General features: G+C 44.5%; 1 protein-coding gene across 1 annotated transcript in view; it reads right to left on the reverse strand.

Moving 5' to 3' along the window:
- The window catches only part of LOC123053103 (uncharacterized), a 4,341-nt gene extending 2,070 nt beyond the window's left edge, over nucleotides 1-2,271 (reverse strand). Inside the window, exons 1-3 of the mRNA XM_044476502.1 lie at nucleotides 2,021-2,271; nucleotides 1,779-1,892; nucleotides 632-736 (exon numbers count right to left, since the gene is read on the reverse strand). Of these exons, the coding sequence (XP_044332437.1) occupies nucleotides 632-736; nucleotides 1,779-1,892; nucleotides 2,021-2,132 (331 nt within the window). The 5' untranslated portion in view covers nucleotides 2,133-2,271. The remainder of the gene's footprint in view (nucleotides 1-631; nucleotides 737-1,778; nucleotides 1,893-2,020) is intronic.
- Nucleotides 2,272-19,259: the final 16,988 nt, after the last annotated feature.

The following is a 19,259-nucleotide window of genomic DNA, read 5'->3' on the forward strand; positions in this document are numbered from 1 at the left end:
TGGAGATCTCGGATGTGCAAAGTAATACAGGCAATCTGCCATCTCACCAAATATGGGAAAACAGACAACTTTCTCAATAGTTGCCTTGCTACTACGCCCCTGGCCACACACAGCATGTGATTATAGAGAACAAGATAAGCCCAAGGTGCCATTTAAATTCACCCTGTGATGTTTCGTACATGGATACATTTATGTAGTTGAAAAAAAAACTTGTACTTGTGCGAAAATAAGAGTGTCCCATTACACGAGGAGGTCATGTGGTAAAAAATTATTTTGATCGTGTATGATGTAGCCAGTTGGCACAGCACCTAGCTTCTAAGCACTTGCACAAGCTCTAGCAGAACGCACATGACTGACCACAATCGCACGTTTCCCTGACCTTCAGTGCGTAATGCAATTTAATATGTATCTTGATCTGATACTGCTAGTATGTGTGATACCATAAACTTAATTCTTTCAGATATATAAGTTTGCTTGGTGCATTGTGGTGATTAAATCCATAAGAACAATGAGGAATTGAACACTATAGACAAATTTGACTTGAGGAAAACTGCAAACGTGAGTCACTGAAAGATGTTAAGTATGAAAAGAAACATAAGTCAATATATGATTGTGCAATATAATGACCAACCTTGTATTCGGCCAAGAACAGCTCCACTTGCTAGCCCACCAACAACAGAATTCATGAGGTCATCAGGTGTTGTAGCTCGAGCATCTCTTGCAAGTTCACGTGCACCTAAGTATCAAAAGAGTATGTGCTTTGCAAGTTTACTCCAACATGCTATTTGTTACCTTGATTAATTCACATGAGCAAACTAACATTTCAAAGTAGAGAAAAAGAAGTCACGAAACTGTGCAAGCGTGCAATACCATGGGAACTGGCACTAATATGGGCCACTTTGCTGTTTAAATTAGCTTGTAGCTATATATTTAACTTGCATCCTTAAAGCAAGACTCAAGCCAGCAGGTGAAACTTGTATATAGCCAACTAAAGATCAAGACATAAACCATATTTGATGACTTAAAAGTAAGTACATTCATCATGCCAACCAATAGAAGCTGAACCCGCAAAGACTACACTATTCCCAGAACACATATAGGGCCGTGGCTACATCCTACTTCAACATATAAACAGCCACTTACACAATTCCCAGCGATATTAAGCAGTAAATCCCTGGGCACATTCTTTCACTAGTCAAGTGCTGGCAGTAATAAATATATCCTGCTGTGAGCAATGTGCTGCAAGATTATAGCTGCCAGCCTGCCAGGTTGTCTATGTGATTACTCATGAGCAAAGACCTTAGATCTTGTGATCAAAATATCCAAGAACAAAAAAAAGGTTGCTTCAATAGAGTGATTTACATTACGAGCAATTTTACGCAATGATAATGAAGTGAACAACATACTAAGATAATCAAATACTACTTGACACTCCTTGATAAAAGAAGGCCTTGGGTAATTGAGTTTTTACTATGGTTAGGGCACAACATTTTGCAAACCGTTCATAGCATGGGCAGGGGCAGGGCAGGCACCATATTCAAATTTCCCACCATAATGACTGGAAATTCATCAAAACCATAATCCCCGTAATTCAATGGTAAAAGGATGCATTTCCAGTATCTCAAATGGTGCACTGGAAACAGGAAAAGCATTCCACCGCCGCATCATGATACCATCTACACTAAATGTTCCACGCAGCAACATCAAAAGTTGATTCAGTTCACCTCGAAGTTGCAATCAAGGCAACGAATCTGATGCCTCTGTGTTAGGGGCCTCACCTCCGTAGCATCCGGCCACGATGGATAGGTTAGCCGCATAGGTAGCGGCAGCGCGGATCGGGCCAAGGCGCGCCCTGTGCCGCGACAGCAGCCCGAACCCAGCTCCGGCAACACCTGCCAGGCAACCAGGTCAACGAACTCAACAGATCAGAGATATCTCCCGAAAGTAAACGAACGCCACGACAAGTTCCTGACTCCAACGGAGGCGGAAGTGAAAACTAGGACAGGTGAGGGCGGCTCACCGGCGGCCACGACGGGGACCAAGATCCGCTCCTTCCAGTCGGCAGAGAATGGCGCTGCTGCTTCCGGCGTCCCTGCGCCGGGGTCCTCGCCGTCGCCGGCCGGAGTAGACATTCGTGGTGCTGTGGTCGGGCTTGGCGTCGAGGTGACTGAACAGAGCTCGGGCTGAGTGCACGGAGGGCCCAATATCGGGTGACCCTTTCGGTGAGCTAAAATATCCGGTTGATGGGCTCTCTCGCTTCTCCGCTATCGCCAGTATTGGGCTTGTACACAGCATCTAAACTGAGCCTAAAGCGAGCCCTTTCACGCTATCCGTCTTTTTAACCGTTCGATTTCGCGTCTGGGTGATAGCCGTCAGATCTTCCCTCATACACGTTCACGACTTCTCACGCCATTAGACGTCTAGGCCGTCCATTGTCCAGATCGAACCGTTTTCGGCCGTACGAACTGATATGTGCGCCCGTTTTCCTGCTGTCCTAAGGGACGCTTTTCCGGCGGCAAAAGCGGAGTATGCTGGTGATTGGGCTTTTCAGCTGAGGGAACCAGCCCATTAGGCTGAGCGTTTGTGTTGTTTCCGTGGATAGCCGACGTTTCCGATCTTGTCAGGAAAAAGGAGCCCTAAAAAAATCAAGAAAAAGTTAAAGGAAGGTGACGGTTCGGTCGCGACATTCCCTACTTTCCCCCGTCCACGTCGACACCACCAACAGAAACCCCGTGCTGATCCCCTCCTCCACTCTGCTCCCCGCCGCATTGGAAACCCTATACACTGGATCGGATCGTGCTCGGAGGTCCTCCCATCCACGTCGGCTCTGCGTGGTCACTCAACTCGTTTCGCCAAACCAAGTTCTCCACCCGTGGGTTCTGATTGCGGCTAACCCCGTGATTGTGCGGCTCCCTCCTTGGAGAAATGGTTAGGGTCAGTTCATGATCCAGCACCTTGAACGGTGCAGTGGTGCAACCAGAGATCCTGCGGCGACTAGGGGTGCCTCTTCTATAGGCACAGCCGACCGCCTGAGCCAACGTCACCGCAGGCTGAAAACGGATGCTGGACAAGGACCTCTGGTGGACCCATGAGTGTTTCCATAAGGAATTTGAAGACGTTGTGAGCCACAGCTCGATCACGAACGTTCGGTGTATCGCGCCGAAACCGGGTCAGTCCAACCGACAAGGCCCAGCAAGAGGCCGCAAAAAAGGAAAAAGGGGAGAGTTGTGCGCGATGTGGCCCGACTGAGGCTTAATATGGGCCAAAATTCGGCCCATAGCCGACCGATATTTCTTTTCTTTCTTCGCGTGAAAAAGAAATTTTATGAAGAGGCCCTTGTAATTATGGAAAATTATGCAAAAGCTCATCCATGAGGCCACATGCATTTTTCATAAAGCCCCTGGAGGTCCAAAATGTGCCCAGAATGCCCTGTTTCGACCAGGATTTCGTGAAGAAGCTCAAGGAATCATCAAAAAAATCTGGAAAAAAATCCAAAAAATTCCTCGAAAGTTGTATGCACCTACAGGAGCACTTGGGGACTTGAAAGGTTTGTCCTCGAATCCAAAAAGACTCTTGAAGGTCATAGATATGTCTTGGGGACTCCAAAACACGTCGACAACCATCAAAGGGACTAGTGAAGGACGATGAGGACACAATCTACCTGCTAAGTACATCAACAAGAAGTAGAAGTCAGGTCCACCTCCTGAACATCCTTTGACAAAGATAAGATTGTTGATCTAAAGACACAAAGAAGACTTTGATGACTCTGGCTCAAGGGGACTCCTGTTACAATAGAGGATTTTAATCCTACTTAAGGTGCCAACCCCTGTCCTACATGGAATACCACATCACTAGTCAAGACCTGTTAAAAGAAGGAGACCACATAAAAGAATAATTCAAAGGAGAAGACAAAGTAGCAAAGTACAAGTCCAAGCAAGGAGGCCTCTCCTAGTGTAGGGATTTTCAACCTAATGGACCACAACCCACCTCCTGGCCCTATGATGTCTACTACACAAGCTTCATCTTGTAGACGTTGTTGGGCCTCCAAGTGCAGATGTTTGTAGGACAGTAGAAAATTTCCCTCAAGTGGATGACCTAAGGTTTATCAATCCGTGGGAGGCGTGAAGATGGTCTCTCTCAAACAACCCTGCAACAAAATAACAAAGAGTCTCTTGTGTCCCCAACACACCCAATACAATGGTAAATTGTATAGGTGCACTAGTTCGGCAAAGAGATGGTGATACAAGTGCAATATGGATGGTAGATATGGGTATTTGTAATTTGAAAATATAAAAACAGCAAGGTAGCAAGTGGTAAAAGTGAGCGTAAATGGTATTGCAATGCTAGGAAACAAGGCCTAGGGTTCATACTTTCACTAGTGCAAGTTCTCTCAACAATAATAGCATAATTGGATCATATAACAACCCCTCAACATGCAACAAAGAGTCACTCCAAAATCACTAATAGCGGAGAACAAACGAAGAGATTATTGTAGGGTACGAAACCACCTCAAAGTTATCCTTTATGATCGATCCATTCAAGAGTCTGTAGTAAAATAACACGAAGCTATTCTTTCCGTTCAATCTATCCTAGAGTTCGTACTAGAATAACACCTTAAGACACATATCAACCAAAACCTTCATGTCACCTAGATACTCCAATGTCACCTCAAGTATCCGTGGGTATGATTATACGATATGCATCACACAATCTCAGATTCATCTATTCAACCAACACAGAGAACTTCAAAGAGTGCCCCAAAGTTTCTACCGGAGAGTCAAGACGAAAACGTGTGCCAACCGCTATGCATAAGTTCACATGGTCACTGAACCCGCAACTTGATCACCAAAACATACATCAAGTAGATCACGTGAATATCCCATTGTCACCATAGATAAGCACATGCAAGACATACATCAAGTGTTCTCAAATCCTTAAAGACTCAATTCGATAAGATAACTTCGAAGGGAAAACTCAATCCATTACAAGAGAGTAGAGGGGGAGAAACATCATAAGATCCAACTATAATAGCAAAGCTCGCGGTACATCAAGATCATGCCATATCAAGAACACGAGAGAGAGAGAGAGAGAGATCAAACACATAGCTACTGGTACATACCCTCAACCCCGAGGGTGAACTACTCCCTCCTCATCATGGAGAGCGCCGGGTGATGAAGATGGCCACCGGTGATGGATCCCCCCTCCGGCAGGGTGCCGGAACAGGGTCCCGATTGGTTTTTGGTGGCTACAGAGGCTTGCGGCGGCGGAACTCCCGATCTAGGTTTCTTTCTGGGGGTTTATGTATTTATAGGAATTTTTGGCGTCGGTCTCACGTCAAGGGGGTCTCCGAGTCATCCACGAGATAGGGGGGCGAGCCCAGGGGGTAGGGCGCGCCCTCCACCCTCGTGGATGGCTCGGGACTCTTCTGGACCAACTCTTTTACTCCGGGGGCTTCTTTTGGTCCATAAAAAATCAAAAATTGGCACGTCAATTGGACTCCGTTTGGTATTCCTTTTTTGTAGAACTCAAAAACAAGGAAAAAACAGAAACTGGCACTGGGCTCTAGGTTAATAGGTTAGTCCCAAAAAATCATATAAAACTACATATAAATGCATATAAAACATCCAAGATGGATAATATAATAGCATGGAACAATCAAAAATTATAGATACATTGGAGACGTATCAAGCATCCCCAAGCTTAATTCCTGCTCGTCCTCGAGTAGGTAAATGATAAAAACAGAATTTTTGATGTGGAATGCTACCTAACATATTTATGAATGTAATCTCCTTTATTCTGGCAAGAATATTCAGATCCATAAGATTCAAAACAAAAGTTTAATATTGACATAAAAATGATAATACTTCAAGCATACTAACAAGGCAATTATGTCTTCTTAAAATAACATGGCCAAAGAAAGCTTAACCCTACAAAATCATATAGTCTGGCTACGCTCCATCTTTATCACACAAAATACTCAAATCTTGCACAACCCCGATGACAAGCCAAGCAAATGTTTCATACTTTTGATGTCCTCAAACTTTTTCAATTTTCACGCAATACATGAGCGCGAGCCATGGACATAGCACTATAGGTGGAATAGAATATGGTGGTTGTGGAGAAGACAAAAAGAGGGAGATAGTCTCACATCAACTAGGCGTATCAACGGGCTATGGAGATGCCCATCAATAGGTATCGATGTGAGTGAGTAGGGGTTGCCATGCAACGGATGCACTAGAGCTATAAGAGTATGAAAGCTCAAAAAGAAAACTAAGTGGGTGTGCATCCAACTTGCTTGCTCATGAAGACCTAGGGCATTTGAGGAAGCCCATCGTTGGAATATACAAGCCAAGTTCTATAATGAAAAATCCCCACTAGTATATGAAAGTGACAACATAGGAGATTCTCTGTCATGAAGATCATGGCGCTACTTTGAAGCACAAGTGTGGTAAAAGGATAGTAGCATTGCCCCTTCTCTTTTTCTCTCTTTTTTTGTTTTTTTGGCTTCTTTGGCCTCTCCTTTTTTTCATTGGCTTCTTTGGCCTCTTTTTTTCCTCACATTGGACAATGCTCTGATAATGAAGATCATCACACTTTTACTTACTTACAACTCAAGAATTACAACTCGATACTAGAACAAAATATGACTCTATATGAATGCCTTCGGTGGTGTACCGGGATGTGCAATGAATCAAGAGTGACATGTACGAAAGAATTATGAATGGTTGCTTTGCCACAAATACGATGTGAACTACATGATCATGCAAAGCAATATGACAATGATGGAGCGTGTCATAATAAACGGAACGGTGGAAGTTGCATGGCAATATATCTCGGAATGGCTATGGAAATGCCATAATAGGTAGGTATGGTGGCTATTTTGAGGAAGGTATATGGTGGGTGTATGGTACCGGTGAAAGTTGCGCGCTACTAGAGAGGCTAGCAATGGTGGAAGGGTGAGAGTGTGTATAATCCATGGACTCAACATTAGTCATAAAGAACTCACATACTTGTTGCAAAAATCTATTAGTCATTGAAACAAAGTACTACGTGCATGCTCCTAGGGGGATAGACTGGTAGGAAAAGACCATCGCTCGTCCCCGACCGTCACTCATAAGGAAGACAATCAAAAAATATCTCATGCTCCAACTTCGTTACATAACAGTTCACCATACGTGCATGCTACGGGACTCACAAACCTCAACACAAGTATTTCTCAAATTCACAACTACTCACTAGCATGAATCTAATATCACCATCTTCATATCTCAAAACAATCATAAGGAATAAAACTTCTCATAGTATTCAATGCACTTTATATGAAAGTTTTTATTATATCCCTCTTGGATGCCTATCATATTAGGACTAAATTTATAACCAAATCAAATTACCATGCTGTTTAAGACTCTCAAAATAATATAAGTGAAGCATGAGAGTTCATCAATTTCTTCAAAATAAAACCACCGCCGTGCTCTAAAAAGATATAAGTGAAGTACTAGAGCAAATGACAAACTACTCCAAAAGATATAAGTGAAGATCAATGAGTAGTTGAATAATTATGTAACTATGTGAAGACTCCCCCTCATAAATAAAATTTTAGATCTTAAGTACTTTATTCAAACCACAAGCAAAACAAAATAAAATGACATTGCAAGGATAGCACATATCATATGAAGAAGCAAAAACTTAGGCTCAACCAAAACTGACCGATAGTTGTTGAAGAAGAAAGGTGGGATGCCTACCGGGGCATCCCCAAGCTTAGATGCTTGAGACTTCTTGAAATATTGACTAGGGATGCCTTGGGCATCCCCAAGCTTGAGCTTTTGTGTCTCCTTAATTCCTTTCATATCGCGGTTTCCCTAAATCTTAAAAAACTTCATCCACACAAAACTCAACAAGAACTCGTGAGATAAGTTAGTATAAATCAACGCATAACCTTATCATTCTCTACTGTAGCAAATCACTAAAATTATTATTTGACATTGCATACTAATTGCCTCTGCATATTTAATACTCCCATCCTCAAATAGAATCAATAAACAAGCAAACATATGCAAACATAACAGCAATATGTCTAAACAGAACAATCTGTAAAGAATGCAAGAAAATCCATACTTCTGTAACTCCAAAAATTCTGAAAAATGACCATACTGTAGAAAATTTATCATAGCATACTGTGTGAAAATTTCAAGATTTTATCACGTTCTGACTTTTTAAATAATTCATACAATGATAGAAAATTTTCTGTTTTCCAAACAGCAACATATGGAATTGCAAAATAAGCATGGTAAAGGCTATACTTGACATTTTTATTGAACTAAAAGCTGCAAAACATTACTCTAAATAGCAACAAGCAAATACTAATAAAATAAAATGACGCTCCTGTTGGAAATATGCCCTAGAGGCAATAATAAATAGGTTATTATTATATTTCCTTGTTCATGATAATCGTTTATTATCCATGCTAGAAGTGTATTGATAGGAAACTCAGATACATGTGTGGATACATAGACAACACCATGTCCCTAGTAAGCCTCTAGTTGACTAGCTCGTTGATCAATAGATGGTTACGGTTTCCTAACCATGGACATTGGATGTCGTTGATAACGGGATCACATCATTAGGAGAATGATGTGATGGACAAGACCCAATCCTAAGCCTAGCACAAGATCGTGTAGTTTGTTTGCTCAGAGCTTTTCTAATGTCAAGTATCATTTCCTTAGACCATGAGATTGTGCAACTCCCGGATACCGTAGGAATGCTTTGGGTGTACCAAACGTCACAACGTAACTGGGTGGCTATAAAGGTGCACTACAGGTATCTCCGAAAGTGTCTGTTGGGTTGGCACGAATCGAGACTAGGATTTGTCACTCCGTGTAAACGGAGAGGTATCTCTGGGCCCACTCGGTAGGACATCATCATAATGTGCACAATGTGACCAAGGAGTTGATCATGGGATGATGTGAGTTACGGAACGAGTAAAGAGACTTGCCGGTAACGAGATTGAACAAGGTATAGGGATACCGACGATCGAATCTCGGGCAAGTAACATACCGATAGACAAAGGGAATTGAATACGGGATTGATTGAATCCCCGACACCGTGGTTCATCCGATGAGATCATCATGGAACATGTGGGAGCCAACATGGGTATCTAGATCCCGCTGTTGGTTATTGACCGGAGAACGTCTCGGTCATGTCTGCATGGTTCCCGAACCCGTAGGGTCTACACACTTAAGGTTCGATGACGCTAGGGTTATAGGGAAAGTATGTACGTGGTTACCGAATGTTGTTTGGAGTCCCGGATGAGATCCCGGATGTCACGAGGAGTTCCGGAATGGTCCGGAGGTAAAGATTTATATATGGGAAGTCCTGTTTTGGTCACCGGAAAAGTTTCGAGTGTTATCGGTAATGTACCGGGACCACCGGGAGGGTCCCAGGGGTCCACCAAGTGGGGCCACCAGCCCCAGAAGGCTGCGTGGGCTAAGTGTGGGAGGGGACCAGCCCTAGGTGGGCTGGTGCGCCCCCCCCACCAAGGCCCAAGCGCATGGGAGAGTGGGAGGGGGCAAACCCTAGGTCCAGATGGGCCTTAAGGCCCACCCTAGTGGCGCCCCCCTCTCCTCCCCTTGGCCGCACCCTAGATGGGTTTGGGGGCTGCCGCCACCCCTGGGGAGGGAACCCTAGATGGGGCGCAGCCCCTCCCCCTTCCCCTATATATACTGGAGGTATTTGGGGCTGCCAGACACAGGAGAACGTCTCTCTTTCGGCGCAGCCCTACCCCTCTCCCTCCTCCTCCTCTCCCGCGGTGCTTGGCGAAGCCCTGCGGGATTGCCACGCTCCTCCATCACCACCACACCGTCGTGCTGCTGCTGGACGGAGTCTTCCCCAACCTCTCCCTCTCTCCTTGCTGGATCAAGGCGTGGGAGACGTCACCGGGCTGCACGTGTGTTGAACGCGGAGGCGCCGTGGTTCGGCGCTTAGATCGGAATCAACCGCGATCTAAATCACTACGAGTACGACTCCCTCATCCGCGTTCTTGCAACGCTTCCGCATCGCGATCTACAAGGGTATGTAGATGCACTCCCCTTCCCCTCGTTGCTGGATTACTCCATAGATTGATCTTGGTGATGCGTAGAAAATTTTGAATTTCTGCTACGTTCCCCAACAGTGGCATCATGAGCTAGGTCTATGCGTAGTTTCTATGCACGAGTAGAACACAAAGTAGTTGTGGGCGTAGATGTTGCCAATTCTTCTTGCCGCTACTAGTCTTATCTTGTTTCGGCGGCATTGTGGGATGAAGCGGCCCGGACCGACCTTACACGTACGCTTACGTGAGACAGGTTCCACCGACTGACATGCACTAGTTGCATAAGGTGGCTAGCGGGTGTCTGTCTCTCCCACTTTAGTCGGAGCGGATTCGATGAAAAGGGTCCTTATGAAGGGTAAATAGAAATTGGCATATCACGTTGTGGTTTTACGTAGGTAAGAAACGTTCTTGCTAGAAACCTATACAAGCCACGTAAAAGCTTGCAACAACAATTAGAGGACGTCTAACTTGTTTTTGCAGCATGTGCTATGTGATGTGATATGGCCAGAAGATGTGATGAATGATATATGTGATGTATGATATTGATCATATTCTTGTAATAGGAATCACGACTTGCATGTCGATGAGTATGACAACCGGCAGGAGCCATAGGAGTTGTCTTTATTTTTTGTATGACCTGCGTGTCATTGAATAACGCCATGTAAATTACTTTACTTTATTGCTAAGCGCGTTAGCCATAGAAGTAGAAGTAATCATTGGCGTGACAACTTCATGAAGACACAATGATGGAGATCATGATGATGGAGATCATGGTGTCATGCCGGTGACAAAGATGATCATGGTGCCCCGAAGATGGAGATCAAAGGAGCAAAATGATATTGGACATATCATGTCACTATTTGATTGCATGTGATGTTTATCATGTTATGCATCTTATTTGCTTAGAACGACGGTAGCATAAATAAGATGATCCCTCACTAAAATTTCAAGAGAAGTGTTCCCCCTAACTGTGCACCGTTGCGAAGGTTCGTTGTTTCGAAGCACCACGTGATGATCGGGTGTGATAGATTCTAACGTTCGAATACAACGGGTGTTGACGAGCCTAGCATGTACAGACATGGCCTCGGAACACATGCGAAACACTTAGGTTGACTTGACGAGCCTAGCATGTACAGACATGGCCTCGGAACACAAGAGACCGAAAGGTCGAGCATGAGTCGTATAGAAGATACGATCAACATGGAGATGTTCACCGATGATGACTAGTCCGTCTCACGTGATGATCGGACACGGCCTAGTTTGACTCGGATCATGTATCACTTAGATGACTAGAGGGATGTCTATCTGAGTGGGAGTTCATAATCAGATGAACTTCATTATCATGAACATAGTCAAAAAGGTCTTTGCAAATTATGTCATAGCTTGCGCTTTAGTTCTACTGGTTAAGATATGTTCCTAGAGAAAATTTAGTTGAAAGTTGGTAGTAGCAATTATGCGGACTGGGTCCGTAAACTGAGGATTGTCCTCATTGCTGCGCAGAAGGCTTATGTCCTTAATGCACCGCTCGGTGTGCTGAACCTCAGCGTCGTCTGTAGATGTTGCGGAACATCTGACATACACGTTTTGATGACTACGTGATAGTTCAGTGCGTAATGCTAACGGTTTAGAATTGTGGCACCAAAGACGTTTTTGAAACGTCGCAGAACATATGAGATGTTCCGAAGACTGAAATTGGGATTTCGGACTAGTGCCCACGTCAAGAGGTATGAGACCTCTGACAAGTTTCTTAAGCCTGCAAACTAAGGGAGAAAAGCTCAATCGTTGAGCATGTGCTCAGATTGTCTGAGTACTACAATCACTTGAATCGAGTGGGAGTTTATCTTCCAGATGAGATAGTGATGGTTCTCCATAATTACTGCCACCAAGCTATTAGAGCTTCGTGATGAACTATAAATATCAAGGATAGATGATGATCCTTGAGCAACTCGCGATGTTTGACACCGCGAAAGTAGAAATCAAGAAGGAGCATCAATTGTTGATGGTTAGTAAAACCACTAGTTTCTAGAAGGGCAAGGGCAAAAGGGATACTTCATGAAACAGTCATTTGCTGCTCTAGTGAAGAATCCCAAGGTTGAACCCAAACCCGAGACTAAGTGCTTCTGTAATGAGGGGAACGGTCACTGAAGCAGGACTACCCTAGATACTTGGTAGATGAGAAGGTGGGCATGGTCGACAGAAGTATATTGGATATACGTTATATGAATGTGTACTTTACTAGTACTCCTAGCAGCACTAGGGTATTAGATACCGGTTCGGTTGCTAAGTGTTAGTAACTCGAAATAAAAGCTGCGGAATAAACGGAGACTAGCTAAAGGTGAGATGACGATATGTGTTGGAAGTGTTTCCAAGGTTGATGTGATCAAGCATCGCATGCTCCCTCTACCATCGAGATTTGGTGTTTGCGTTAAGCATGATTGGATTATGTTTACCGCAATACGGTTATTCATTTAAGGAGAATAATGGTTACTCTGTTTATTTGAATAATACCTTCAATGGTCTTGCACCTAAAATGAATCTCGATCGTAGTGATACACATGTTCGTGCCAAAAGATATAAGATAGTAATGATAGTACCACATACTTATGGCACTGCCACTTGAGTCATATTGGTATAGAAACGCATGAAGAAGCTCCATGTAGATGGATCTTTGGACTCACTCGTTTTTGAAAAGAATGAGACATGCGAACCATGTCTATTGGTATATATGCATGAAGAAACTCCATGCAGATGGATCGTTTGGACTCACTTGATTTTGAATCACTTGAGACATGCAAATCATACCACATGGGCAAGATGACTGAAAGGCCTCGTTTTCAGTAAGATGGAACAAGAGAGCAACTTGTTGGATGTAATACATTTTGATGTGTGCAGTCCAATGAGTGCTGAGGCATGCAGTGGATATCGTTAAGTTCTTACTTCACAGATGATTTGAGTAGATGCTGAGTGTATTTACTTGATGAAACACAAGTCTGAATTATTGAAAGGTTCAAGTAATTTCAAAGTGAAGTTGAAGATCGTCGTGACAAGAGGATAAAATGTCTGTGATATGATCATAGAGATGAGTATCTGAGTTACGAGTTTGGCACACAATTAAGACATTGTGAAAAGTGTTTCACAATAAATACCGCCTGGAACACCATAGTGTGATGGTGTGTCCGAACATCATAACTGCACCCTATTGGATATGGTGCATACCATGATGTCTCTTATCGAATTACCACTATCGTTTATGGGTTAGGCATTAGAGATAACCGCATTCACTTTAAAAGGGGCACCACGCAATTCCGTTGAGACGACACCGTTTAGAGAAACCTAAGTTGTCGTTTCTTAAAAGTTTGGGGCTGCGACGCTTATGTGAAAAATGTTTCAGGCTGATAAGCTCGAACCCAAAGCGGATAAATGCATCTTCATAGAAAACCCAAAACAGTTGGGTATACCTCCTATTTCAGATCTGGAAGCAAAAGTAATTGCTTCTAGAAACGGGTCCTTTCTCGAGGAAAAGTTTCTCTCGAAAGAATTGAGTGGGAGGATGGTGGAGACTTGATAAGGTTATTGAACCGTCACTTCAACTAGTGTGTAGCAGGGCACAGGAAGTTATTCCTGTGGCACCTACACCAATTGAAGTGGAAGCTTATGATAGTGATCATGAAACTTCGGATCAAGTCACTACCAAACCTCGTAGGACGACGAGGATGCGTAATACTTCAGAGTAGTACGTGATCCTGTCTTGGAAGTCATGTTGTTGGACAACGATGAACCTACGAGCTATGGAGAAGCGATGGTGGGCCCATATTCCGACAAATGGTTAGAAGCCATGAAATCCGAGATAAATGGATCTTTAAGAAGAAGACGGACATGGACGGTAATGTTACCGTCTATGAAGCTCGACTTGTGGCAAAGAGTATTTTCACAAGTTCAAGGAGTTGACTACGATGAGATTTTCTCATCCGTAGCGATGCTTAAGTCCGTCGGAATCATGTTAGCATTAGCTGCATTTATGAAATCTGGCAGATGGATGTCAAAACAAGTTTCCTTACCAGTTTTCGTAAGGAAAGGTTGTATGTGATACAATCAGAAAGGTTTTGTCGATCCTAAGGATGCTAAAAGGTATGCTAGCTCCAGCGATCCTTCCATGGATTAGAGCAAGCATCTCGGAGTCAGAATATACGCTTTGATGGAGTGATCAAAGTTTTTGGGTTTATACAAAGTTTGTTAGAAACTTGTATTTACAATAAAGTGAGTGGGAGCGCTACAACATTTCTGATAAGTATATGTGAATGACATATTGTTGATCCGAAATGATGTAAAATTTCTGGAAAGCATAAAGGATTGTTTGAAAGGAGTTTTTCAAAGGAAGACCTGGATAAAGCTGCTTACATATTGGGCATCAAGATCTATAGAGATAGATCAAGACGCCTGATGATACTTTCAAAGAACGCACACCTTGACATGATTTTGAAAGAGTTCAAAATAGATCAGCAAAGAAGGAGTTCTTGGCTGTGTTACAAGGTGTGAGTATTGAGTAAGACTCAAGACCTGACCACAGCAGAAGAGAGAGAAAGGACGAAGGTCGTCCCCTATGCTTCAGACGTAGGCTCTACAGTATGCTATGTTGTGTACCGCACATGAAGTGTGCCTTGCCATGAGTTGGTCAAGGGGTACAATAGTGATCCGGGAATGGATCACATGACAGCGGTCGAACTTATCCTTAGTATCTAGTGGACTAAGGATTTTCTCGATTATGGAGGTGAAAAGGAGTTCGTCGTAAAGAGTTACGTCGATGCGAACTTTGACACTAATCCGGATGACTCTGAGTAGTAAACCGGATTCGTATAGTAGAGCAATTATTTGAAATGGCTCCAAATAGCGCGTGGTAGCATCCACAAGATGACATAGATATTCGTAAAGCACACACGGATCTGAAAGGTTCAGACCCGTTGACTAAATAACCTCTCTCACAAGCATAACATGATCAAACCAGAACTCATTGAGTGTTAATCACATAGAGATGTGAACTAGATTGTTGACTCTAGTAAACTCTTTGGATGTTGGTCACATGGTGATGTGACCTATGAGTGTTAATCACATGGTGATGTGGACTAGATTATTGACTCTAGTGCAAGTGGGAGACTGTTGGAAATATGCCCTAGAGGCAATAATAAATAGGTTATTATTATATTTCCTTGTTCATGATAATCGTTTATTATCCATGCTAGAAGTGTATTGATAGGAAACTCAGATACATGTGTGGATACATAGACAACACCATGTCCCTAGTAAGCCTCTAGTTGACTAGCTCGTTGGTCAATAGATGGTTACGGTTTCCTAACCATGGACATTGGATGTCGTTGATAACGGGATCACATCATTAGGAGAATGATGTGATGGACAAGACCCAATCCTAAGCCTAGCACAAGATCGTGTAGTTCGTTTGCTCAGAGCTTTTCTAATGTGAAGTATCATTTCCTTAGACCATGAAATTGTGCAACTCCCAGATACCGTAGGAATGCTTTGGGTGTACAAAACGTCACAACGTAACTGGGTGGCTATAAAGGTGCACTACAGGTATCTCCGAAAGTGTCTGTTGGGTTGGCACGAATCGAGACTGGGATTTGTCACTCCGTGTAAACGGAGAGGTATCTCTGGGCCCACTCGGTAGGACATCATCATAATGTGCACAATGTGACCAAGGAGTTGATCACGGGATGATGTGAGTTACGGAACGAGTAAAGAGACTTGCCGGTAACGAGATTGAACAAGGTATAGGGATACCGACGATCGAATCTCGGGCAAGTAACATACCGATAGACAAAGGGAATTGAATACGGGATTGATTGAATCCCCGACATCGTGGTTCATCCGATGAGATCATCGTGGAACATGTGGGAGCCAACATGGGTATCCATATCCCGCTGTTGGTTATTGACCGGAGAACATCTCGGTCATGTCTGCATGGTTCCCGAACCCGTAGGGTCTACACACTTAAGGTTCGATGACGCTAGGGTTATAGGGAAAGTATGTACGTGGTTACCGAATGTTGTTCGGAGTCCCGGATGAGATCCCGGACGTCACGAGGAGTTCCGGAATGGTCCGGAGGTAAAGCTTTATATATGGGAAGTCCTGTTTCGGTCACCGGAAAAGTTTCGGGTGTTATCGGTAATGTACCGGGACCACCGGGAGGGTCCCGGGGGTCCACCAAGTGGGGCCACCAGCCCTAGAAGGCTGCGTGGGCTAAGTGTGGGAGGGGACCAGCCCCAGGTGGGCTGGTGCGCCCCCCCCACCAAGGCCCAAGCGCATGGGAGAGTGGGAGGGGGCAAACCCTAGGTCCAGATGGGCCTTAAGGCCCACCCTAGTGGCGCCCCCCTCTCCTCCCCTTGGCCGCACCCTAGATGGGTTTGGGGGCTGCCGCCACCCCTGGGGAGGGAACCCTAGATGGGGCACAGCCCCTCCCCCTTCCCCTATATATACTGGAGGTATTTGGGGCTGCCAGACACAGGAGAACGTCTCTCTTTCGGCGCAGCCCTACCCCTCTCCCTCCTCCTCTCCCGCGGTGCTTGGCGAAGCCCTGCGGGATTGCCACGCTCCTCCATCACCACCACGCCGTCGTGCTGCTGCTGGACGGAGTCTTCCCCAACCTCTCCCTCTCTCCTTGCTGGATCAAGGCGTGGGAGACGTCACCGGGCTGCACGTGTGTTGAACGCGGAGGCGCCCTGGTTCGGCGCTTAGATCGGAATCAACCGCGATCTAAATCGCTACGAGTACGACTCCCTCATCCGCGTTCTTGCAACGCTTCCGCATCGCGATCTACAAGGGTATGTAGATGCACTCCCCTTCCCCTCGTTGCTAGATTACTCCATAGATTGATCTTGGTGATGCGTAGAAAATTTTGAATTTCTGCTACGTTCCCCAACAGCTCCAAGCAAAACACGTATCATGTGGTGAATAAAAATGTAGCGCCAAGTAAAGTTACCGATGAATGAAGACGAAAGAGGGGATGCCATCCGGGGCATCCCCAAGCTTAGGCTCTTGGTTGTCCTTGAATATTACCTTGGGGTTCCTTGGGCATCCCCAAGCTTAGGCTCTTGCCACTCTTTATTCCGTAGTCCATCAAAACTTTACCCAAAACTTGAAAACTTCACAACACAAAACTTAACGGAACTTCGTGAGATGGGTTAGTATGATAAAGACAAATCATTGATACGTCTCTAACGTATCTATAATTTTTGATTGTTCCATGCTATTATATTATCCATCTAGGATGTTTTATATGCATTCATATGCTATTTTATATGATTTTCGGGACTAACCTATTAACCTAGAGCCCAGTGCCAGTTTCTGTTTCTTCCTTGTTTTTGAGTTTTACAGAAAAGGAATACCAAACTGAGTCCAATTGACGTGCCAATTTTTGATGATTTTTTATGGACCAAAAGAAGCCCCCGGAGTAAAATAGTTGGGCCACAAGAGTCCCGGGCTGTCCACGAGGGTGGAGGGTGCGCCCTACCCCCTGGGCGCGCCCCCTATCTCGTGGACCACTCGGAGACCCCCCTGAGACCTACGCCAAAAATTCCTATAAATACAGAAACCTCCAGAACATAACCTAGATCGGGAGTTCCGCCGCCGCAAGCCTCTGAAGCCACCAAAAACCAATCGGGACCCTGTTTCGGCACCCTGCCGGAGGGGGTATCCCTCACCGGTGGCCATCTTCATCATCCCGGCGCTCTCCATGACGAGGAGGGAGTAGTTCACCCTCGGGGCTGAGGGTATGTACCAGTAGCTATGTGTTTGATATCTCTCTCTCTCTCGTGTTCTTGATTCGGCACGATCTTGATGTATCACGAGCTTTGCTATTATAGTTGGATCTTATGATGTTTCTCCCCCTCTACTCTCTTGTAATGGATTGAGTTTTCTCTTTGAAGTTATCTTATCGGATTGAGTCTTTAAGGATTTCAGAACACTTGATGTATGTCTGATACTTCCATTTTGCATCATGCTTTTATATCGATAGTTATTGCATTATGGGCTGTTATTACACATTATGTCACAATACTTATGCATATTCTCTCTTATTTTACAAGGTTTACATGAAGAGGGAGAATGCCGACAGCTGGAATTCTGGGCTGGAAAAGGAGCAAATATTAGAGACCTATTCTGCGCAACTCCAAAAGTCCTGAAACTCCACGGAAGTTATTTTTGGAAATAATAAAAAATATTGAGCGGAAGAAATACCAGAGGGGGGCCATCCACCAGGCACGAGGGTGGGGGGTGCGCCCTATCCCCTGGGCGCGCCCCCTGCCTCGTGGGCCCCCTGGTGGCCCTCCGATGCCCATCTTCTGCTATATGAAGTCTTTCATCCGAAGAAAAATCATAAGCAAGCTTTCGGGACGAGACTCCACCACCACAAGGCGGAACCTTGGCGGAACCAATCTAGGGCTCCGGCGGAGCTGTTCTGCCGGGGACACTTCCCTCCGGGAGGGGGAAATCATCGCCATCGTCATCACCAACGCTCCTCTCATCGGGAGGGGGCCAATCTCCATCAACATCTTCACCAGCACCATCTCCTCTCAAACCCTAGTTCATCTCTTGTATCCAATTCTTGTCTCTAAGTCTGGGATTGGTACCTGTAGGTTGCTAGTAGTGTTGATTACTCCTTGTAGTTGATGCTAGTTGGTTTATTTGGTGAAAGATCATATGTTCAGATCCTATATGCATATTAATACCCCTCTGATTATGAACATGAATATGCTTTGTGAGTAGTTACGTTTGTTCCTGAGGACATGGGAGAAGTCTTGCTATTAGTAGTAATGTGAATTTGGTATTCGTTTGATATTTTGATGAGATGTATGTTGTCTCTCCTCTAGTGATGTTATGTGAACATCGACTACATGACACTTCACCATTATTTGGGCCTAGAGGAAGGCATTGGGAAGCAATAAGTAGATGATGGGTTGCTAGAGTGACAGAAGCTTAAGCCCTAGTTTATGCGTTGCTTCGTAAGGGGCTGATTTGGATCCGTATGTTTCATGCTATGGTTAGGTTTACCTTAATACTTCTTTTGTAGTTGCGGATGCTTGCAATAGGGGTTAATCATAAGTGGGATGCTTGTCCAAGAAAGGACAGAACCCAAGCAGCGGTCCACCCACATATCAAATTA

The sequence above is a fragment of the Triticum aestivum genome, chromosome 2D (assembly GCF_018294505.1).
Source record: "Triticum aestivum cultivar Chinese Spring chromosome 2D, IWGSC CS RefSeq v2.1, whole genome shotgun sequence".
In the NCBI taxonomy this organism is placed as follows: Eukaryota; Viridiplantae; Streptophyta; class Magnoliopsida; order Poales; family Poaceae; genus Triticum; species Triticum aestivum.